General features: G+C 48.2%; 1 protein-coding gene across 2 annotated transcripts in view; it reads left to right on the forward strand.

Moving 5' to 3' along the window:
• Positions 1-20798: 20798 nt before the first annotated feature.
• The window catches only part of GRIN2A (glutamate ionotropic receptor NMDA type subunit 2A), a 367711-nt gene continuing 364948 nt past the window's right edge, over positions 20799-23561 (forward strand). Inside the window, exons 1-3 of one of the 2 annotated variants that reach the window (XM_027118303.1) lie at positions 20799-20897; positions 21486-21676; positions 23070-23501. In XM_027118303.1, coding sequence (XP_026974104.1) covers positions 23088-23501 — 414 coding nt within the window. In that variant the 5' untranslated portion in view covers positions 20799-20897; positions 21486-21676; positions 23070-23087. Of the gene's footprint in view, positions 20898-21485; positions 21677-23069; positions 23502-23561 lie in introns of those variants that run through there. The other variant, XM_027118304.1, reaches the window with a different exon arrangement.

Here is a 23561-nt window from a genome sequence, read left to right on the forward strand (position 1 = left end):
CCGTCAAACTCCACAGTTTGCAATCCTGCCTCCACCATTTAGTAGCAGTATAATTTTTTATGCATTGTTTAAGCTCTCTGTGCCTTACTTTTCTCATCCGAGAAATGGGTATTATAAATATCTCCCTTGTAAGGATTAAAGGAGAGAATACACATAAACCACTGAGTACAGTGCCTGAAGCATGTTAAAAGCATACAAAATGTTAGTTATTGTTGTCGATATCATTTTTAAAATTTTTATTGAAGTGTTGAATAATGTAAAGTTCCTATTCTGGAAAGTCTAGAGTAGAGATGGCAAAAAGGCTCACATGTCAACTTTGATAGATTGATAGAGGGTGCTTGGAATACTGTATTAAGAAAGATTATGAGGATCAGTTAAGACCCATCAGAAAAAAGAGCGTGATTGATTACCAATGCCCGCAACAGGTTTTAGATAAGGGCACATATGCCTAGTATCAGCTGTCTCTGTTACTGAGTTAGTCCTGGAGAGGAGAAGGGAAGGGAATGGCAGGGGTAGTAAGAAATTTAGAGGAGTATACAGTCAGACCGTACCAGGTATTTGAAGCAAATGTTGGAAGGGCCAAGGCTGCCTAAGAGCTGTTCCTATGTGGATATTCCTGAGCGTCCACAAGGATGTGGATTCTTCCTGCTGCAGTGTGCCGAGAACTTTTTGTCACAATATCCAGGTTTGAATCCTGGCACTGGTACTCACAGGCTGTGTGGCCTTGGGCAAGCACTGGATCTATCCTGTGTCTCAACTTCCCCATCTGGAAGATGGGGAGAATGACCCACCTCTCACCACCTTCCTTGGATTTTGGTGAGGATTAAATGAGATAATACATGTTAAGAATTTAGAACAGTGCCTGACACATAGTAGATACTCAAAACCCTCGTGGTTAGCCATTGATATTTTGTGTGCCTTAAAGAACTGGGGGGGTAGGGAGGAGCTTTCTTTCCTTTATAATCCATTATCAGTCAAATAGTTCTACTCTAAGTGCTGGAAACGAGGATTAGTTGGAACAGTCAAGTTATTTAAAAATAGAGGATTACTAGGAAAAAGCTGAACATGTCAAACAACTGGTGAGTTCAAATAAATTATGGTAGGTTATACAGCATTATATAAAATATGATTCCACTTTTTTGAAAAAGTATTAATTCATATATGACCAGGAAAAGATTTGGAAATTTGAACACCACAGAGTTAATAATGACTAGCGTTGAGTAGGTGGATTGTGGGTGTTGACGAAAAAATTAATCAATAGTCGATCTAAAGAAGAAATAGAGAATTTTATTCAAGCCAACCTGAGGATTATAACCTGGGAGAGAGTCTTTCAGAAAATTCTGAAGACTGTTTCACTTGTTAGAAGTCGTTATATACGTTTACACAGTTATTATCAAGACAAAGGATCATACATCAGAATGGCACACTGATATTTGACATAAAGTTCACCAAAGATACGTAGTCCAGATAAGCATGTATGAAGCGAACAACTGGTCACCACGACCCCTTACAGGATTGGGAAAGGAATGTTAACTTCTAAGGAGTTATGTTGCTGGCATATGAAGAAGGGTAATGTTGATCTTTACAGTTGAGCAGGCATTCCTGCCTTGAAGAGGTCTGGTTAATGTATAATTCAGATGCACAATGCACGTTAGGGAGGGCCCAATATGGGCAGGGAGTATGTTATGCTTAAATTTTCTTGTCTTGCCTCAAAACATAAATTTTATTCCATCATAGGTTACCATAGGTACCCATTGGAGTTCTTAACAGAAGCCAACCTGGGCTAAATAAGCAGAAAAGGAAATTGTTAAAAGTGTGTTGGGAGCCCCAATCCTCAGGTGAATGTCTCAGCTTTCAGGGGCATGACCTGAACTTGTCTGGTTGGCTTGCCCAGACCCCTGTGTGGATACCAGGAACTTGACCCTGCAACCACTATGATTCCTGAATGTAATTAACTCAACTCTGAACCCTAGGGGTGGCCAGAAATAATAATCTTTAAGACTAAATGGTCATTAGCTCAGAAGAATGTACAAAGTCCTTCTCTTCAACTCTGAGTCTTATGTTCCAACTCATGGAGTCCTCAGGTGGGCAGTTCCTCAATCTAGTTCACTTGGTCTCTGCTCCCTGGTGGGCAGGTACTTCCAGTTGAATTTCTGAGGCTTCCCAGTATAGTCAAGTCTCTTCATAGTCATGAAGGAGTAAAGTCCCCCAGCCCTTGATCACCCCTTTGTACCCTTTCTCTCTTCTCCTTGGAATAGGCCATTTGTCTTTTTTTTTTTTTTTTTTTTTGCGGTACGCAGGCCTCTTTTGTGGCCACTCCCGTTACGGAGCACAGGCTCCGGACACGCAGGCTCAGCGGCCATGGCTCACGGGCCTAGCCGCTCCGCGGCATGTGGGATCTTCCCGGACTGGGGCACGAACCCGTGTCCCCTGCATCAGCAGGCGGACTCTCAATCACTGCGCCACCAGGGAAGCCCAGGCCATTTGTCTTTGAAGCCCAATGAGTATCAAGACCATCAGACCCTTCTTCTACATTGTAGCACTTTTCAGTATGAAAGGATTTTGGGGAAAGGGTTTATGGGAGAGATGGCCATTGGTCAGGAAGGATCTAGACATCCTCATGGAGGAGGAGGCTTCTGAAATGAACCTCAGGGGATAGCTGTGATATTCCAGGCAGGGATAGGATGGAGAGAGGGCAGTGCAGGCTAGAAGAGGGAAGCATGTGATTTGGGAAAAAGTGATTTTTTTGAAAACAGCTCGGTCGACACAGTCATTGGTCTTGTTTTCTGTTCTGTCAATAATGCCCAAGTGTATTGCTTGACACTCAGTAGGCATTTCATGAATATTAGATAAAGTAATGAATGAATGAATCAATCAATGACTAGTCACAGGTATGGGGGAGGGGGAGATCTAAAGCCCAGCTGGGTGGTCATGGTTTAAATTCCTAAGGTGGGTTGTCATTGACTTTGGACAACAACATGGTTGTAATTCCCCAATTGAGTCCTAAGTGATGCCAGCTCCTAGCAGTGGGGGGAAGGGGAGGAAGGAGAGATCCCTTCTGTTGCCCCACCCAGGGTTGGAATGAGAGACCTCCAACCAGCTAGTCCTTGTCTCTTTAACAGCCTCCTAGAGGCCAGGTTCTAAGGCACAAGCCCTTAGGCAACTGGCTCGTGCCTCCCTCTCCAGGTTTATACCTTCCTCTGTTCTTCACCTTGAACATTTCTGAGAAGGAGAAAAGGAGCCCCTGATAGCTGGGAGGTGGCCTGGTATTCTCCTATGGAACAGAAATGATTTCACAGATCACCAGCAGCAGACACGGTCACCCTTGGCTGTGATGGGTTGAGACCACTCTGCAGTTATGTCCGAACCACAAAAGTGACCAAACTGTCCCCATCCTGGCTAATATGAGTGACCGTTGCATCTTCTTCAGTTACTGTTGTAGCCTTCCTTTCCTGCTTTCTAGATAACATTAAGATACCCAGTTATAGACACAATATTCAATCGGTTAGTAGCAAGTCACCAACCCTGGTGGCACTCAAGAGAGGGTATTATACAGGGCGAAACGCCAAGGGGTGGCGATCACGGGGACACCTGAGCATCCTGCCTGCTGTGGCAAATCATTAAACCTTCATTTTAATGAGCCTACTCCCACTGTGCCCCCAATGATTCAGGCAGGTGGAAGGGGAAGACCTATAAGGAGACAGTGTAATGGGGTGGAAACCTTTACATATGGGTCCAAGTCCTCCATATGGGACTTGGGGCAAGTTACTTAAGCTTTAAAAGTTTTAATATCCCCATTTAAAAAATAGGAGTCATCATAATAAATGATAACAGTAAAAACTACTTCATAGGGCTGTTTTGAAGGCTGAGAAAACACGTAAGGACTAGCTGGAGCAGAGTAAGCAATCAGTACATGTTAGGTATCATCCTGTTGTGCAATACTTCCCCCCCCCCCCCCCCGCCCCGCTCCCCACCCCAGACTGGAAGGAAGGTTTTCAGTCCTTCCTGGCTAGATCGGGTGTCCCTGTTTGGGACTTCCACGGCCCCTTTGCCCTCTACCAACACAGCTCTTCTCTGTTTATCATGTCTTCCCCATTGGACCCAGAGTGTATTAAGGCAAGGTCCTGTGTCAGTTTTCCATAAGCTAGGTTTTGCTGCAGTAACAAACGACCCCCAAAGCTCAGTAGCCTCCAACTGAAAAAGTTTGTTTCCTTCTCACATTGCATGTCCATCGCGGGTTGGCAGTGGCTCTGCTCCATGTCATCTTCACACTGGGACCTGGCAGATGGAAGAAACTCTATGTGGAACAGTGCCAGTCTCATGGCAGAGGAAAAGAAAAGACATAGTGAATAATGTGTCGGCTGTTAAATCTGCTGGGAAGTGACACGTGTCAATTCCATCTGCACATGTGTGGCCAAAGTCACATAGTCATTACTGACTTTGCTAGGATGGGGATGTAAAAATCTTCTTGTGGGAGGTAGTCTCAAATCTTTGGCAAATAGTGTTAAAATCCACCATGTAAATCTTATAAAATTCATTTTATGAACAATAACAATACTAATAGCAGCAAAGTACTGGGTGCGTTTCCAAGTTCTTTACATAAATTAACCCACTGAACCCTCATAACAACCCTGTGAGGAAAGGGCTATTGTTATTCCCATTTTATGGATGGGGAAACTGAGGCACCGAGCAGTTAAAGTCCCACGCCCAAGGTTGCAGAGTTAGGTGGAACACCCAGAGTTGGGTGGGGAGAACCTCCAGGGTTCCCTCCAGGCTGGGAACCAAGTGGAGGTCCAGGAAGGAGCCATAAGGCAGAATTCCCAGATCCAGCTGGGGAAATGTGAGGCTCCTTCCTCCTCTGGCTGCTTCTCAGTAACCTCCCTTTGCACCAGGCTACATGGGGCCCCATCCCTTCCAGTAGCTTACATGCAGCTCCCTAGATGAAATTCTGTGTTTAGGGCCTGCTGAACACTGTAAAAATGTCAATTAACTTGATTTTAAAATGCTCCCAGTCTCATTAACAACAAACTATTAGTGTCGGTGCAGGCAGTCAGGGCTAAGAATAAATAATATAAATATTAAAAGGTTTCTGGTGTCATTAATTATCAATAATAAATTATACCCCACCCCCACCGTCTCGCTGGCTGCAAGGGATCCCAGGAAGAGTTATTACTAGAAGTCTGACATTTGGCTTATTCATCTGCTGTAGAGAAGGAATGCAGGCATTGAAGACTCAGGCCCCAGGAATCACCGCTCTCGTGACCTCTAGTCTGATGAATTTAAGTTGTTAGCAGTCCTGCAGTAGACCGTAATCACAGTGTGGGCCATAAGCCAGCTCTGACCCCGGGCAGGTGCCCTATCAATGTCTGGTGAATGAATAAATGAATGAAATTAAAGTTTTGAGCTTATAGTTGTACCTCTGAGCATGCATTTGGGCTCTGCTCCTTCCTAGCTGTGTGACCCTGAATGAGTCACTTCACTTCTCTGTGTCAGTTTCTTCTGCTGTGAAATAGAGTTGATAGTATTAGCAGCTACTTCACAGGTTGCAAAGATGAAAACAGAATATGCGTGTTAAAGCTCCAGGCACATAATAAGTGCTCAGTGAATATTAGCCACCATCATTATCTTCATCTTCATCATCATCATTATTTTAATTATAATTGCAGCTCTGTGCTGGAGGAGCTTAAAAGTTTTCTGGTTCATCCCCTCAGAGAAACATTCTGTAGCCATTAAAAATGATGTTTGCAGGGACTTCCCTGTTGATCCAGTGGTTAAGACTCCAAGCTCTCAATGCAGGGGGCACAGCTTCGATCCCTGGTTGGGGAACGAAGATCCTGAATGCCTCATGGCACGGCCAAAAAAAAAAAAAAGATATTTGCAAAGACATTTTAATGACAAGGAAATAATGCTTACTTTAAGTTTAAAAAAGCAGACTGCAGAATTTCATATGCTTTGTGGTTGTGGTGATTTTAAACAGACAAAAACAGGATGGAGATACATCAAAACATTATTGGTGATATTTTTCTAGGTAGCGAGTCTGGGTAGTTATTTTATTTTCTTCAGTATATTTTATGTAGGTTTTAATTTTTACAATAAGCATATTTTGTTTATTATGAAAATTTCCCAACTCACACAAAAATAGACTAGTATTATGAACACCCATAAACCCGTCACTTAGATTTAGTGATAGTTAACATTTTGCCATATTTGCTTAATCTTTTTTTTTGGATGAAATATTTTAAAGATACATCATGTTATTTTATCCCTAAATATTTCAGTGTGTATCTCTAAAAAAATTTTTAAAAATTTTCCTACCTAACCACGATACCATGACCACATTTGGCAAACTTAGGAATAATTCTTTCATGTTATCTAATACAGGCTTACCTTGTTTCATTGCACTTCACTTTATTGTGATTCACAGATATTGCATATTTTACAAATTGAAGGTTTGTGGCCACCTTACATCAAGCAAGTCTATTGGCACCATTTCCCCAACAGCTTATGCTCACTTCATGTCTCTGTGTCACATTATGGTAATTCTTGCAGTATTTCAAACTTTTTCATTATTATTATATTTATTATGGTGATCTATGATCTGTGATCTTTGATGTTACTACTATGACTCGCTGAAGGCTCAGATAATGATTAGCATATTTTAGCAATAAAGTATTTTTTAGTTAATGTATGACATTGTTTTTTTAGACATAATGCTATTGCACACTTAATAGACTACATTATAGTGTAAACGTAACTTTTTTTTCTGTTTTTGCGGTACGCGGGCCTCTCACTGTTGTGGCCTCTCCCGTTGCGGAGCACAGGTTCTGGACGCGCAGGCTCAGCAGCCATGGCTCACTGGCCCAGCCGCTCCACGGCATGTGGGATCTTCCTGGACCGGGGCACGAACCTGTGTCCCCTACATCGGCAGGTGGACTCTCAACCACTGCGCCACCAGGGAAGCCCAAAAACTTAACTTTTATATGCATCGGGAAACCAAGAAATTAGTGTGACTTACTTTATTGCAATATTTGCTTTATTTCAATGGAACCAAACCAGCAATATCTCCTTGGTCTGCCTGTACATAATCCATATGCAAATTTCCCCAATTGTCCTTCAAAAAAAATTTTTTTTAACAATAGATTTGTTTGAATCAGGATCCAGTTAAGGGCCATACGTTACATTTGGTTGTCACGTCTCTAATTCTCTGTAAATGGAGCATAACATAGCCCTGCCTTTGTATCCATCACATTGACCCATACAGTTATTCTGTTGAAGGTCCCAACTTCTGTATTTACCTTTTCTTTGTGGTTGCATTGCTTTTGTAATATGAAAAACAATGTGATTAAAAAAAAAAAAAACACTCCCCTCTGTAGGTTCTAGCCATGCTCCCAACTGTGTAAGCAATAGTAATAACTACATTTTCCTTGTGCCAGGCATGGTAGTCAGCACTTTATACTATACTATTTATACTATCTTATTTAATTCTCATAATAAACTTGTGACGTAAATACTCTTTTTATCAATCCTATTATATAAATGATGAAAATGAGGCACACAAGTAAGATTACTTGCCAAGGCCCAATTGTCAAGCAGATCAGCTCTCAAGCCAACAAGCTTAACCGCCATGCGGTATTAAAAGAACTGAAAGAGGGACTCCCCTGGTGGTCCAGTGATTAAGGCTCCACGCTCCCAATGCAGGGGGCCTGGGTTCGATCCCTGGTCAGGGAACTAGATCCCACACGCATGCCGCAACGTAGATCATACGTGCCGCAACTAAAGATTCGGTGCAGCCAAATAAATAAATATTAATAAAAAATAAAAGAACTGGAAGAGTTGCTGCAAACTAAGAAGGAAGGCAGGGAAACCAACTCTGCCTCCCTGGGGATGCTACATGACGACCAGGAAGCAGATTCCCCGTGATGCTCAGGGACAGGTCTGCAGGGAGGCGATGGAGTAGTGTCTGCAATGATTAAACCTGTTCTTCTGTCAGAACTTGGAGCTGCTCTGGGCATCTCTAGGGTTTCCTTCTGCTTCCTTTTCTTCCATTCTTAGCAGATTGGAAGGGTCCTAGGAAGTTGTGCTATTCCTTTTCTGGGCTTGAGAGTCCCTGGGTCTGTTTTTTATAGGCAAGGAGACATCAGACCCAGAAAGCAGCCCTCAAAAGGGAGGCTCCACAGCTACCAGGGTAAAGGACCTGTGGATTCACCAACTATTCCATTCCTGGGTCTTCATTCATGAATATTCTGGAAAATCAGGCAGTACATAGTGTGTTTTAGGAAAGAACACTGGAAGGGGACATTCAAGCACCTGGGTCCTTAGGAAGATTTGCCTCTTCCATGGACAGGCTGTGTGTCTTTGTCTATGGCACCCAGATTCCCTGAGCCCAAGTGTCCTGTATTATATCTGATTTAAAGTTGTCAGTTCGATTTCCATTGTGAGGTTGGTATAAGGACTGTGTGAGGATAAGAGTGGGAGTAACGACAGAGATATAAGAGCTCCTCTCCAGGGTGTACTGCAGGAGTTGCAAATTCAGATGTGCACACTGTCTAGGTAGGTAGCATGTGTTTCCCAGGAAAGTTGTCATGTTCCAACAGGACCCCAAAGCCATGGTTGACTGATAGATCAAGGCCTTGGCAATGGACCTAGGTTACCCTGGGATATTTGGACTTGGGGAAAGAGGGTGGTGAGTCATTCTTTCCTGTGGGTTTAGGTCCAAACTAGGAACAGGGGGCATTGATATGAATGCTCTCTCACTATGAGGAAGACAGCTTGGTGAGGAAGGTGAATACAGTGAGCAAGTGAGAGGGAGAGAGACACGGGAGACCCAGCTTCCAGTTGTCCTTGGGATCTGACTGCATCCCTGAGGTTTGACCGTTCAACCATTTCTGGCTTCTCTGAGCCAACCATTCCTCCTTTTCTTGGCTTAATGGTTTTGAGATTGTTTCAGAGGAGAAAGCTAGAATGTACAGAAGCTTGGAGACCATCTCCTGGTCCCTCTACCTCATTTCACAGCTAATGCTTTGTTAACCACCTTGCTTCAGGTATCTGAGCAAGTGAGCAGCAAAACCAATACAAGAATCCAGGTCTCCTGACTTCCATCTGAGGGCCTCCCCCACCTCTCCACTCTGCCTCTTTTCTATCTGGGCAGCACTTCATAATGACACATGTTAAAACACAGTAAGTCTTACTATTTACTGAGTATATACTAAATTCTTCCCTGTGCTCGGTGATTCTCATGCATTATCTTAATAGCAACCCAGTGAAGAAGCTATTATTTTTCTCATTTTGCATAGTGGAACACTGAAGTTCGGAGAAGTTAAGCAACTTGCCCAAAGACACACAGGTAGTAAGTCACAGAGCCAGAATTCAAACTCAAGTTCTCGTGCTTAATCATGGTGCCCTGCCCTGTCTTTAGCTTCCTGCTCTACTGAGAGTGGCAGTGGCCACACACTCCTTAGAGCCGGTTCCCTTGCTGAGCCTATGACTGTGCCTGAGCAGCCCCAAGAGATCTGTCATTTCCTGTATCCTGTGGCCACTGGCATGGGAGTTCTTGGACTTGTATTATTTACCTAAGAATTTTCAAGGCTGCTTACTGCTTAGGTAACAAATACATCTGAAAATATGGATGGAAAATTGGCTTTGCTTACCCAAAAGTGGGGAGAGCTCTAGGCATTCTTGGGAAATGTTGGTGCAAACGTGTGTGTGCAAAAGAGGCCTAGGTTTTTCTCATCATCCCCATGGTAGAGGACGGAATTCTTGATGTCTCCCTGCTAAGGTGGCTTTGGTGCAGATCAACAGAAGTATGCCCTGTGGCGGACAGGGATGGCTCACTAAGGTCCTTTCCAAGTTCACAGAGATGACAGAGGGTAATCTATCCCAAAGTTTCAACTTCTGATCATTAAGAACCACCTGGGAGGGACTTCCCTGGTAGTATAGTGGTTGAGACTTCGCCTTCCAATGCAGGGGGTGTGGGTTTGATCCCTGGTCGGAAAGCTAAGATCCCACATGCCTCGTGGCCAAAAAACCAAACATGAAAAAGAAGCAATATTGTAACAAATTCAATAAAGGCTTACAAAGAAAAAAAGAACCACTTGGGAGGCTTGTCAAAAACGCAGTGTATCAGTTGTCTGTTGCTGTGTAACACACTGCCCCAAATCTTAGTGGCTTAAAACAACAACAGTTAGTTTGCTGAGGAATCTGTAACTAGGGCAGGGTTCAGCAGTCACGGCTTGTCTTTGCTGGGGCAGCTCAGCTGGGGACTGGAGGATCCACTTTTTTTTTTTGAATTTTAGAGCTTTACTACAGAAAACAGTGGCATCAGCATGACATGAGTGTGGTGCTCCAAGGACAATTACGCTTCAAGGACAGAGAATGACCCTGCCTGAGAAAGTTGCAGTGTCACACCCCCTACTGGACTCTTAATCGTCCTCCCCACCATGTTGAGATGGTTACGAAATTCCTGAGCCCACCTGGGCAACACCCACCTGGGCAACGGGACCTGTCTCAAATTAGGAAAGGCATCTGGGCTGTCCCACTCGTACCCTATAGAAGGAAGGTGTATGTGCCTCAGCCAATCAGTAAACAAAATTTTCACCCCGGACCATTATTTTGTTTTCTGGCTATAAAAACTGATCAATAGCATATGTTCGGGCTTGACTCTCCCAGACTGCTAGGAAGTTGGCCCGCTGTTCTGGCAGCGACCCTTCCCTCTAATAAATTCTGTCTTCTTTACATTCTGCCTTGTGTCTGGAAATTCTTTTCCAACCCGCGTTCAGACCACAACATTTGGTGGCCCGTACGGGGCTCTCCAGGGGCATCTCTTTCCCCACCTCCTCTCCTCATTCCTTGGGACCCTCTGTGAACAGGCAAGTTGCTGTGGAAGCAACGGAGGAACTCTGGCCAGGGCCACACCCTGTGTGTTCCGAAGGCTCCACGGTTCACTTTGCTCCAGTAACTGCCGCCCAGAGCAGGTGAGGATCCCTCTGTCTTCCTTCCAACTGAGGACTAGGCTGAAGGGTATCATGCGGGCACGGGTAAGGCATTTAAAAGCCATTAGGGTGCCTGCTGCTTGAAGACTCCCATAAAAGGATAAGGGGGTCCTGGAACGGACCAGGCTATTAGAGCGCCTGCCCCCAGCAAGACAACTTCCATGCAACGTGAGGCACATTGTGGATGAAGCAAAATACACAGCTCCCAGTCTCTTGGCCACTGTCTCCTCGGTAGGGATAGAAGGCGGAATCCTTAGTCCTCTTTTCTGTTACTTCTGCTTCTTTCTCCTCAGCTCAGACTGACTCCAAAGGACCTCGCCGCCTCTAGGTCTTCCCGGGAGCTCCTTCCCATCCCTAAGAGTCTAATAACTGTGAGTCAATTCCCGGCTGGCTTCCGGGGATTCCTCTCTCTGGTCATAGATGCCCTGGCCGCACGGTTTCTCACTGCTCTGGCCACCTCAGTCGGACGCGACCGCTGAGACAGTCGGCATTTTTGTGCCTAAGTTGCACGGAGCCGTCACTGGAAGAGCTCAGCAGCCTGAAGCGTGGCGGGGAGAGCAGGATCCACTTTTAAGATGACTCATGCACCTGGCTGGCAGGTTGGTGTGCTTGTTGGCAGGAAACCCTGCCAGGGTCGTGGGCTGTGGGCCTTGGTTTCTCTCTGTGTCAGGCTCTCCCTTGGATGCTTGGGCATGGTGACTGGGTTCCCAGAGTGAATGTCCCAAGAGAACAAGATGGAATTACACTGCATTTTAATCTAGCCTCAGAAGTCACTTAGCAGCACCTCTGCTGTTCTGTATTGGTGAAGGGAGTAAAAAAGGCCACCTAGTTTCAAGGGTTCATAAACTCAACCTCTTGATGGGGAAGTGGCAATAGTGGTTGCCTCCAGGGAGGGAAGCTAGGTGGCTGTGGGGAGAGAAGAGAGGGAGGAGGGAAGGGGACAGTAGAGAGAGACAGATGAGAGAAGGGGGATTATGTCCCACTGCAGGGTTTTGGCATGCACATATATTACCTTTTGTTTACAACATGAATAAAAGGGCTAAGGTGGCAGGGAGTAGTGGGTGGTTATGTTGATGTGTGAGCATGTGTGTTTCTGTGCTCAGTCTGGGCAGGTATGGGTGACACAGTTAGAGCAACAGCTCCAGTGGGAAGCAAAGGAGAGGATTCCTTCCTGGCCAAAGCAGGGCCCCAGGCTCCAGGGTGCCAGTACCCTTAGTCCCAGAGATACACTAGGCTTGACCTGGTCCATCTCTTCAAATGGAAAGAGATCCAGCTGTCCCCCAGGGGCTGTGGGTCCCCCTCTCCCGCCCCAGTGACAGCAGAAACACATCCATAGGCAGAAATCACAAAAATCCTTTACCTTTTCACTAAGAGCAAAACAAAACAAAACTCCAAACAGACAAACAAAACAAAACAAAACCTCCAAACCTCACAAATAACTTCATTCAAGAAAGAAAGCTGGGAAGTATAATACCCACCATTTATTAAAGACCCCACATGTGCCAGATGCTTTACCTAATTTAATTCTCACACAACCGTGGTTTTGCAGAAGAGGAAAGAAACTGAGGCTCAGGCCGGCAGAGTGACTTGCCCACGCTCGCACAACTAGAGGCAGGTGCAGAAGTGTGGTTCCTGCCAGGTCCCTTGGCGCCTGGGTCTGGTTGGTGAACGTCAGTCTTTCCTCCTCTCCCTGTAGCCCAGACCCTTGGCTTTGCCTAATGAAGAGAAATGTTCTTGATGCAATTTGGATCTGACCGCTGGACTTGGCGACAATTTATTTTGTGACTTCCCAGTAAAAATGGAGTTCTTTTTTAGGAACAGTGACTCTCGGAGGGCAGAGCCAGGAAGTTTAATTGGGTGAGAGGCAGCAGCGAGTGTTAGAGCAGGGAGTCGGGAAACACCTATTCCAGTCCTGCCTGTGTGACCTTGGGCAACAGTGCTAATGCTCATTAATAGTAATAATACCCTCTACTTATTGATCTCTTCTTATGTACCAGGTGCTGTGCTGACCAACTCAATGTCACCTGATTTAATCTTCGCAGCAGTCCTGACAGGGAGGGAGGTACAAATATCATCCCCATTTCGTAGGTGAGGAAACTGAGGCTTCAGGCATTGAGCTACTTGCCCAAGGCCACCCAAATAGAAGGGTTACATCCGAGATTTGGGTCTGGGCGGAGGGCTTCCGGAGTCTGTGCTTTTACCATTTTGCTATCATATTGATACACACAGGAATACAATACAGACACTGATAGTGGCTAACATTATTGAACATTTCCATGTGGCCATACACTATTCCAGTCACTGAATACGATATATCATTTTAACCCCCAAAATGACTCTGTGAAGTTGAAATTATTATCATCTCCATTTTTTCAGATGAAGAAACTGACTTCTCACGTGTTCAGTGAAGGGTTGGTTTTTCTCCTTCCGCCGCATGGTTGTCGTCTAAGAGCTGTCACTTTCAGACAAAGGGTTAAGCTAGGCATGGACTTGGGTCATGTGGAGTGGAGGCTGGCCTCTGATGAAGCCCCTCCCTCTCCCTGTCAGAGAGAAGCTGGGGTGGGGGTTTGCAGAGGCGGTTGGGCGGGTGCTGCTGGACAAATGGCTCACCTGTACCTTCTCTGGAGGCTGGAGGCACAGGCCGCTCCCGGGGCTCACCTGGGCCTGGCTTCCACCAGTCTGGGATGGGCAGCCAGCCTCCTTGGCAGAGTGGGCTACAGCCCGAGGCTCCTGGGCCCCACGTGGCTTGGTGAAGTGTGCAAGGAAGGGAGGATCTGCCAGCGCGTCACCAGCCAGCTCCCTGCCGGGCACCATCTGGGACGCACTGAGCTGGAGAACAGGGCGGCCAATGGCTGCCTCCTCTACCCTGCGGGCCTCACCTCCCCAGCACACAGCCCAGGGAAGGTGTCAGGATGTCAGGAGACAGAACATCCCAGGGGAACTTCTTGTTTAGTCCCAGAGGGCCCTATCTGACATGTTAAATGAACATTTGTCAAACCTTTCCTGTGGCCGGCACTATGCTAAGTGCTTTGTGTGCATTGTCTCATTTAATGTACTCTACGCACCCCCATATTTACGTACTATTATTAGCCACATTTTATAGGTGAGGAAGCTAAGGCACAGAAAGGCTGGGGGACTTAGTTAGGGTCATGCAGCTGGTAAGTTTCAGAGCCAGGGTTCAGAGTCCATTTTTTAAAGCCTGGCTGGCTCCTGAGTCTTGGATTCTAATCTTTGCTCAGTCTCTTACTGTTGAGTAATTCTGTTCAGTCCCCTGCTCTTTGTGGGTCTTCAGTTTCTTCTTCTGTGTGTTGCAGGGTTGGACCACATTTTCACAATGTGTTCATCAGCCAGGTTCCAGAGTTCTGTCAGGAGCTGTGGTGTGGGTGTGAGTGGGGTTGGGGAGTGGATGAGGAGAAGCTGAGGATGAGCATCAGACCCCCAACATCTTCCCGCTTTTAACCTGAGAGCAAACGCCACTTTCTGCTGCTCCCTCGGTCAGGATTGTGTGTGAGATGTGGCTTACAGAAGGGGCTATGATAAGTTAGAATACTAGCAATTGCTGATCTGACGTTCTTGTACCCCAAGAGAGGAGGAAAATAAACCGCAGAGAGGGTAAAAGACCTATATCTAAAGAGGACCAGCAAGCTAGTGACTTGGGCAGATAATGTATTTGCTGAAAGTGCAGGTTCTGGAGCCAGACACAAATGGTTCAAGTCCTAGCTCTGCCTATTACTAGTGGTGTCCTTGGGCAGAGTCGGTTCTCGACTGCTAGACAATCCTGTTTTACTACCACGAACTGCTCCAAGTGGGATCGTTGAGGCCCTGAGTTATCCCACCGATGGAAGAACTCAGCAACTGGGTCATCTTTCTTTTAGCTCTTCACCCCCAACCCCAACTGCCAGCTCAGAGGGCCCAGGGCACCCAGACACGCCTTTGGACCTGACCAGTTTATGATGCAGATAGTGGGGGTCCCCAAGGACTGTCCCCCCATCCTCCACAAAGGAATAATTTGTAGTGACTTTATATCTGTCAACCTCTACTGGAATTCACGCCCAACAGAGTTCATGGGTAGGGAAAGGGCTGGGCTTGGGAGAAGAAGACATAATAAGAGGCTGTGTGTGACCCTTACTATTGATAATCCTTCAACCAATGAAGGATGAGGAGGTGGATGAGTCCCCTGATTCCTTGCCACCAAGTGGGATAATTAGGGGGCATAGTCTTCACGGTCTCTTAGCCGGTCTTCAGCTAGATTGGGACTTAGTTGAGCCCAGGTGCCACCCTCCCGTTAACATACCCTTGATTGGCTTCTTCTTTTCCCACTTCCTCCTGGGCTTCCTGGATCACCTCCCAAATAAATCAAGGTTCTTAGCTCCTATTTCAGGGTCTGCTTGTGATATTGTGATTTATAACAAGACATATATATTTGGTCTTTGTTGTTTTAGGCACAGAGCTCCTAAAACCCTTGGAATTTCCTAAGTGAAGAGATTGGAAGGTGTCTTTTGTTGGGTTAATGAGGCGTCTTTTGGAAAGCACCTAAGGATGGGCTGGTTACATGCCAGTGGAGCCAACCACGTGATTAGAGGGTTGGCTGTCAGGGGAGGGCAGAGGGTCTGGAGATTGAATTCAATCACCAATGGCCAGTGATTTAATCTCTCATGCCTATGTAAGGAAGCTTCCATAAAACCCAAAGGCACAGCTACTAGGTTGGTGAACACGTGGAGTTGTGGGGAGAGCGGTGTGCCTGGAGAGGGCATGGAAACTCCTCGCCCTTTCCCTATACCTTGTCTTATGTATCTCTTCATCTGACTATTGATTCATATCCTTTAATATTCCTTGTAACTAACGTGTAAATACAGTGAGTAAACTGGTTTCCTGAGTTTTGTGAGACACTCTAGCAAATTAACCAAACCCAAGGAGAGGGTCGTGAGAACCTCGGTTGGTCTGAAGCACAGATAACAACCTGAACTTGCCATTGGCATCTGCAGTAGAGGGCAGTCTTGGGGTTCAGAGACCTTAACCTGTGGAATCTGATGCTGTCTCCAGGTAGACAGTGCCAGAATTGATTTGAATTGTAGGACACCCAGCTGGTGTCTGAGAATTTCTTGGTAGTGTGGGAACTACCCCCTCTTCCCCGGCACTGGAATTGGTGCAGAACCTTTACTGCTCTTGGAGGGATCCGCATTAAGACATAGCCTTTCAGGAACTTCACTGCAGTGCTGGGGGAGGTAGGGTGATTTTACTCCATTTTACTGATGAAGAAACTGAAGCCTGGAGAGGTTAATGACTTTTCCCAAAATGGTAGATTATAGGACTCCTGACTCCTAAGTCAGTATCCTTTTCTCAGTGGTATACCTTGGTGCCTCCTAGCCACCTCTGATATGAGGGAGGACACTGGGTTGCTTTGCGTAAAGATCAACAAGGAATGGAATCTTTTGCTGCTGTCTTCATTTTAGTTCTCAAGACTAGCAGAAGATTTGTTTAGAAAAAGCCTTGCCCTTTGATTAGAACTATTTTCCTTAATGGGTTATGGGAGCAGAGAGGGAAGTTCAGCCTTTTGGTTAAGATATTATGGAAGGGTTAACTAGTGCCTTGGTTGATCTCAGGGTAAAGACCTTCAAGAAAAGACACAGAATCATAGAATGTCAAATGTGGAAGGCAGCTTTGAGGTCATCCTGGCTAGTCTATGCCTTTCTTTTATAAATGGGAGAACTGAGGTCTAAAGAGGAGAAAGTCCTTAGGGTCAGCAGGTAACATGGAGATTAGGATCTGAGAGAAAGTAAAGGAAATACAGGGAATCAGAGTCAGGTTGTGCTGAAATCAGGACTCTCTGGGAACTTGCTAAGTTAGAAATGGCAAATTGGAGTCAACTTTATTCAGTGGATGGGGCTACCCAGAACACCTTGAACCGAGCAAGCTTGTGAAGGTCAATCTAAACTTTGAGAGAACCACTTGAAGAATTGGTTAGTGTTGTCTGCCTTGGCACGGGACATCTGCCACTACTAAAAAGACAAGGTCAAGAAGGCCGGGACCGTGGTTAGCTCAAGTGTTGGTGCCCATAGGCTGGAATTTGGAGGGACGGTGAAGGTAGATCACCAGTGGCAAAACAATGCCTAAAGGTGGTGGCTAGTCTGGAGTTTAGGTTACTCCACTCCCCCACCCCCCAAATATTTTTTTGCTCTATCCTTCTCTCTCATACTGCCTTGATCCCAATAACCTTGTAGAATGCAAACACACACACACACATATATTTTATTTTACACAGCAGACAATTAAAGCAAAAATTCTGGATCCTGCTCCAAATTTTGTCTTTAGCATTTTGTCTCTCCTAGTACTAAAGTCCCACTTGAGTCTCACTTTCCCCATATGCAAAATAAAGGTGTTGGGCCAGCTCACTGATTCTCAAAAAGTATTCAAAGAAATAGTATTCCCGCGGATGGTAGCAGCTATTATGTGTAATAGTTTTCCATGATTAATTTCTTTTAGAATATTGCCAGACTAATAAAAACATTTTTTTAAACTGCAAAACATCTCCGATCTTTGATAAGAATTCACCTTAAAGTTACTCAGGTAGGCAGATTTCCCCAGACTTACTTGAGAACAGAAAATACACCATACACAATAGTCTCTAAAGGTCTTTAGCTTCAAAATGCTATAATTCTTTACCGAGTTCCTCTGAGATGCATAATCAATGATTGGCTTATTTTAGTTCTCTCCCATAGATATGATATGGTGGTTGATTTTTAAAAAAAATTTTTATTAAAAAATTTTTTTTAACATCTTTATTGAAGTATAATTGCTTTACAATGGTGTGTTATGGTGGTTGATTTTTAACCACAGTGTTTAAGTGGCTCAAAGCAAATGGCAACCCTGGGGGTCATTTCTTTAGTTGAGCGTTTGAAGATAAATCAATTGAATTGGGAACAACTAAAACAATTTGTTCCTTAAGACCAGACTAGGTTACTTCAGTTACTTTAATGATGTAAATAATGTGATAAAAGCAAATGGCAAAATGGACTGCAGAATATTGTTGACTAGGGGGCCTTTTTTGGGGACATAGCCTTTGTCAGCATAGCTGCTATGAAGGTTTTCCATCTCAAAGTCTCAAGTAGCAAAATCCTACTCAACATCCTAAGCTGTGTGGTGGGTTTAGCTTTTCATCACAGCACAGGATAAAGTGGTCATGATGACATACACTGTTACAGTCTCCATCCACAATGTGATGGAGTTCTAGGTACCTGATCCTAAGTGGTTCTCCACACTGGGGAGATGTCCAGCCTGGGGCGACTCCAGTTGCCTGTTCCTTAGACTGTTCCTTCAAATGAAGGGCTGGGTTCTTTCTCTATTCAAAAGAGGTCACACCTGTTTGATCTACCTTTCTGCAAGTCTGGTCACGAATAACTTCAAACTTTCCATCTCAATAGTTTTCATCAAAGACTATTTTAGAGTCAGCACTGATATACAAGGATGGAAAGCACGGAGGTTAATAACCGGGGCATCATCAGAATCATCTATGGAATTAAAACAAACATGCTTGGCCCCACCTGTGGAGATTGTAATGGAGAAGTTCTGAAGTGGGTGCAGGCATCAGTGTTTTAAAAAGCTCCACATATACCAACCCACATGTCCATCAGTAGGAGACTGGATATGCAAAGTGTGCTGTATTCATACAATGGAAAGCTACTCAGCAATAAAAAGGAAAATGCTGCTGTTACGTGCAGCAACATGGATGGAGATCTCCCAGACATTAGGTTAAGTGAAAAAAGTCACCAAAAAATATACAATGTAGAATTCTGTTTATATGAAGCTTGAAAATAAGCAAAGCTAGTACATGGTGTAAGAAATCATATTGGTGGTTTCTGCTGGGAGGAAGTGGAATTAACAAAGGGACACAAGGGCACTTTCTGGGGGTAATGAAAATATTCTATACCTTGTTTTTGGTGATGGTCTACACAGATGCATACAACTTCAAAGTTTGAACTGAATCCTTAAGAGATATGCATTTTATTGTGTATAATTTATACCTCATTTAAATAGAAAAAGCCTAACTTCCCTGTAAGTCCCCAAATTAGGGTCCTGTACCTGTGCCAAAGTCCAAGAAATGATCATCTCCACCCAAGGGATGGGCCTAACCCAGCTCAGCCCAGTTACAGCCTCAAGAAATGGAACACTTTCCTATCCTTTGTCTTATATCACACAACTCCCCATTCTAATTTACCCTCCAGTATTTCTCCCATCCTTTCTCTGTCTTTTGGATGATAAAACTCTGGAGAACTCAACATACAACCACCAGCTTAGTAATAAACACATAGGTCTCCAGGAACTGTGCTTCTTTGCTATTTCCATTTCAGTAGCCACATCTGCATTCCTGGAAGGAGTCCCTTCCGTCTCAGGCCACCTTGTAGTTTATTGAGTACCTACTATGTGCTGGACCTTGGTGGCTCCTTTACCAAGAGCTGCTTCATTTTCTTTTCAAAATAACCCTGAGAAGTTGATCTTTTTTACTGTCCTCCCCGTTTTCCGGATTAGCAATCAGGCTGATTAAGTGGAGGATGCAGGGTTAGAACAGTGATTGCAAAACCCCGTACAATTTAAGACCTCTTTCCCTCCAGGGCCTGAGGGGAGAAAAGCAGAGTGTTGGAAGGAGAGATACAATTGAGTTTAAAAGGGATAAAGGTCCTTATTTGGCATTGCTTTTCATACCCAGTTACCAGAATTCAAGCCAGCCAGGCCCCACGCACCCAGGCAGCCCCGTGCTCTCTGGCTTGCCCCTGCTGGTAGCTTAAAAGTGACAGCCTCAGGGCGACTTTGGTTTGGTATAACTTAGAAAACAAGAAAGAAGCCAAGTGGAGGATATAGAGCTGTCTTTAGTTTTAGGATTCTGGCTCCCTGAGATCAGAGGAGTGGGTTCCTGTTCGGGGGTGGCGAGGCACAGGGAGAAGCACTGGAGCAGATTCTGTGGTGTGTGTGTGTCGGCGCGCCTGTGCGTGGAGGGGGATTGCTGCACCCAGCGCGAGGCACTGGGGGAGGAGGAAGCGGTAACGAAGATCTGAATAATTGATTCCTCAGCCGCACCAGACACCCGGGAGCGGGCGGAGAGCGTGGTTTCAGCACGAAGGACAGCGGCGCGCGCCTCCGCAGGCGCCCCCGCCTCCAGCCAGCCGCCTATCCTGGCCTTAACGCCGCCGTGCGCTCCGGAAGCCGGTGGCCGCTCTCTGCGCCGCTGCGGCTGCGGGGGGACTGCGAGGTCTGCCTCCACCGGCCTCCGCGGGGGGCGGCTGCTGACGGGAGACTCTTTGGCCCGCCTGAGCTCCAAGCCTGTCGGGCTTTCGCGGGGGCTGCTGCGTCTCGCCGACTGAGAACAAGTCCCCAAGTTGGCGTGGGGGCGCCCCTGCCTTCCTCCTCCTCTTCCTCTGAGGCGACCGCAGCAGAAGCACGCCTCGGGAGCCCGGTTTTGCCAGTGCTGTGAACCAGGGTGATCAGGAGCTCTCCGGACTCCCGCTGGGGAGTCGGAAGCTGAACGAACGCCTGGCGCGGAGCTGGCCTCGCAGCTAAGGGCTAGAGAGAGCTGCCTTCCCCCGCGCGCACCTCTCTCAGCCGGGGACCGCGGGGATCCCCGGCCACACGCGCGCGCGCGCGCTCCTACATCCACTCACACACACACACACTCGCCCTCACACACGCACCAGCCCGGAGCCTGGGCTTTGGAGAGGGCTCTCGGGTGCGCTCAGAGGATCGGGCAGCTACTGTCCGGAGTGGGGCAGGAAGCCGAGCTCAGGCTCTTGGAGGGAGGCGCCGAGGGCTTAGCCGGAGCATGGGGTCGGGTGAGCGCTGAGAGTCGCGGCCGCAGCCATCAGCCCTGGAGATGACCAGGGGCGGCCACTGCTGAGAACTATGTGGAGAGAGGCTGCGGTGAGTGCCGGTGCGGGACGCGGGGCCTGGGCGGCCCCTTTGGGAAGAGGACGGTGGGAGGCCTTGATAGGAGGGGGCGGCAGGACCGCAAGAGGGTCGTTGCGTGGGAAAGATCGCACCTCCCTCGGGGATCCGGTATCGCGGGAGCCGGAGTCCTTCCCTCCCCCTCTCCCCCTGCCGGCACATCGCAAACTCAGCCAGCCCCCCCCCACTCAACCCCCATTCCCTCCTCTTTCTTTCCCTACCACCCCTTGCTGAGCAGCTCCTGGCCGCACAACTCCCAGCAGCCGGCGCCGGGGAGGTGGCAGGGGGTGAGGGTAGAGGTGCTGTGTTAGCTTCTCGAGGGTGGCCAACCTGGGGCTCGGGTTCTCCTGTGCGCCCCAGAGTGGAGCTCTCCATTTCGGCCACAGGGTCTTAGGATCCGCACTGGGGGCGTCTCGGGCACGGAGCTTCAGCTTCACATCTCCGGTCGAGACCCCTGTGCGCACAGAGGGGCTGTGAGCATTGCAGACTGCAGCCTGTCCCCCCATCCTTCTCCCCCGGCCCGTGGGCTGACCCTGCCTCTCCGTCTCTTCTCTGCCCTGGTAGAGCCCTGATGCAGAGCCTCCGGCTGGGATAGCCGCCCCCCGTGGGGGCGATGCGGACAGCGCGGGACAGCCAGTGGAGCGCGCGGGGGCCGCAGCATGCGGTAACCCGCTAAACCCGGTGGCTGCTGAGGCAGCCGAGATGCTCGTGCGCGCAGCGCGCCCCACTGCATCCTCGACCTTCTCCGGCTACAGGTACGTCCCAGCGGAAGACCTAGGCTCGGTGGGCCAGGGAGAAGGAAGACTCGACCGGAGGAAGAACGGGAGAAAAGATCTGGGGAAAGAGGGAGAGAGAAAGCGGGAGAGGGAACACCGGTAGCAAGGCGCGGGAGGAGCACCAGGGGGCGCTGCGGCTCCGCGCTCGCGGTGCTTCAGCCGAAGAACGCCGAGGCCGGTGCGAGTTCGCCCTAACTTCCCCTGGTTTCAGCAGCGCCCGGCCCGAGGGGCGCGTGCCAGTGCTCGCGTGCACGACTGTGCTGGTATTTGCAGACAGGCGCGGCTGTGCACCTGGCGCGGTGCATGTATGTGCACTGGCTGAGGACATGTGCGGACTCCGGATGGCCGTGGGCTCCCCTATTGCGGCCTGCGGATGTGCGCAGAAATACGCGCGTGCCTGTAAGGGTGTGCAGCCCACTGCCCACGTGCACCTAAGACTTGGTAACAGAACCTGAAGTGGAAAGCCTGGGGTGGTGAGTGGGGGAGCGCTGTACAGTTCACGTCCGTCGGAGAGCTTCTTGGGAGCCAAGCTTCCCCCCCCCCCCCCCCCCCCCCCCCCCCCGCACGTTCTTTGCCAGCTCCCACGCGTCGGTCTGCTGGGGGAACGTGCCTGGTCTCCAGAATTCTGCATTGCACATGGCGCGCGTGAGACAGAGAGAGTGTGTGTGTACATATGCGCGCGCGTGTGCACGCGTGCGTGTAGAGGGCTGGTCCTAGGGCTGCTTGCACTTGAGTGAAAATCGCTTCATGGCCCCTCTGCGCAAGGTGGGGCAGACCCTAAGTTTCCCCCAGGCACGCGGGATTCGGACACACAAGCGAGTGTCCTCACTTCCATGCGCTTAGGGTGTACCCTGAAGGAGAGGTGCGGGGTCTGCTGCGGGTGTCCAGTGGAGCAGGTGGGTGCTGAACCCCGCGGGTTCGCAGGGGGCGGGGTCAGCCAACTAGCTTAGAGCGGGAGCAGGGTTGCGGAGTCGCTCTGTAGCCTCCGCATGCTGGGGCTGGCTTGTAGTTTGCTCCCAGTGAGCAGGGGGCGGGGTGTGAGCTTACTTTCAGGGGCAGTGATCCAAGTGGTCCCACTTGGCGGGTGCGGTGGGAGACGTGGGTAGAGTCGGAGATGGAGAGGAGGCTGAATGCGAAGATGGATTTAGGGACAGATACGGAGAATTAGCTCGGATTGGAGTTGTGGATAGAGTTGGAGATGGGTCAAGGGACGTGGATGGCTTCGAGGATGGGGAATGGATTCAGTGACTCCAACAGCTCTCGCTGGGGTGCTTTCTATACCTGGCTCCCAGAGCAAGGGGCTGGGTCGGTAAATCCTTCCGTCTAGAACCCTCGCACACCGCGGCCCTCACTCTTGCTCTCCACCTTGCAGGGACCGTAAGTGGCGACTATGGGCAGACTGGGTTATTGGACCCTGCTGGTGCTGCCGGCCCTTCTGGTCTGGCGCGGTCCGGCGCAGGGCGCGGCGGCGGAGAAGGGTCCCCCGGCGCTGAACATCGCAGTGCTGCTGGGTCACAGCCACGACGTGACGGAGCGTGAACTGCGAAACCTCTGGGGCCCCGAGCAGGCAGCAGGGCTGCCCCTGGACCTGAACGTGGTAGCACTGCTGATGAACCGCACGGACCCGAAGAGCCTCATCACGCACGTGTGTGACCTCATGTCAGGGGCGCGCATCCACGGCCTGGTGTTTGGGGATGATACCGACCAGGAGGCCGTGGCCCAGATGCTGGATTTTATCTCCTCGCAGACTTTCATCCCCATCCTGGGCATCCACGGGGGCTCATCTATGATCATGGCTGACAAGGTAAGGCTGGGAGGTGATGGGCTGCCAGGACTGGAGCATGTGCCAATCATATGGTGGCCA

The sequence above is a fragment of the Aethalodelphis obliquidens genome, unplaced genomic scaffold (assembly GCF_003676395.1).
Source record: "Aethalodelphis obliquidens isolate GAN/ISIS:26980383/991018 unplaced genomic scaffold, ASM367639v1 scaffold18, whole genome shotgun sequence".
NCBI classification, from domain to species: Eukaryota; Metazoa; Chordata; class Mammalia; order Artiodactyla; family Delphinidae; genus Aethalodelphis; species Aethalodelphis obliquidens.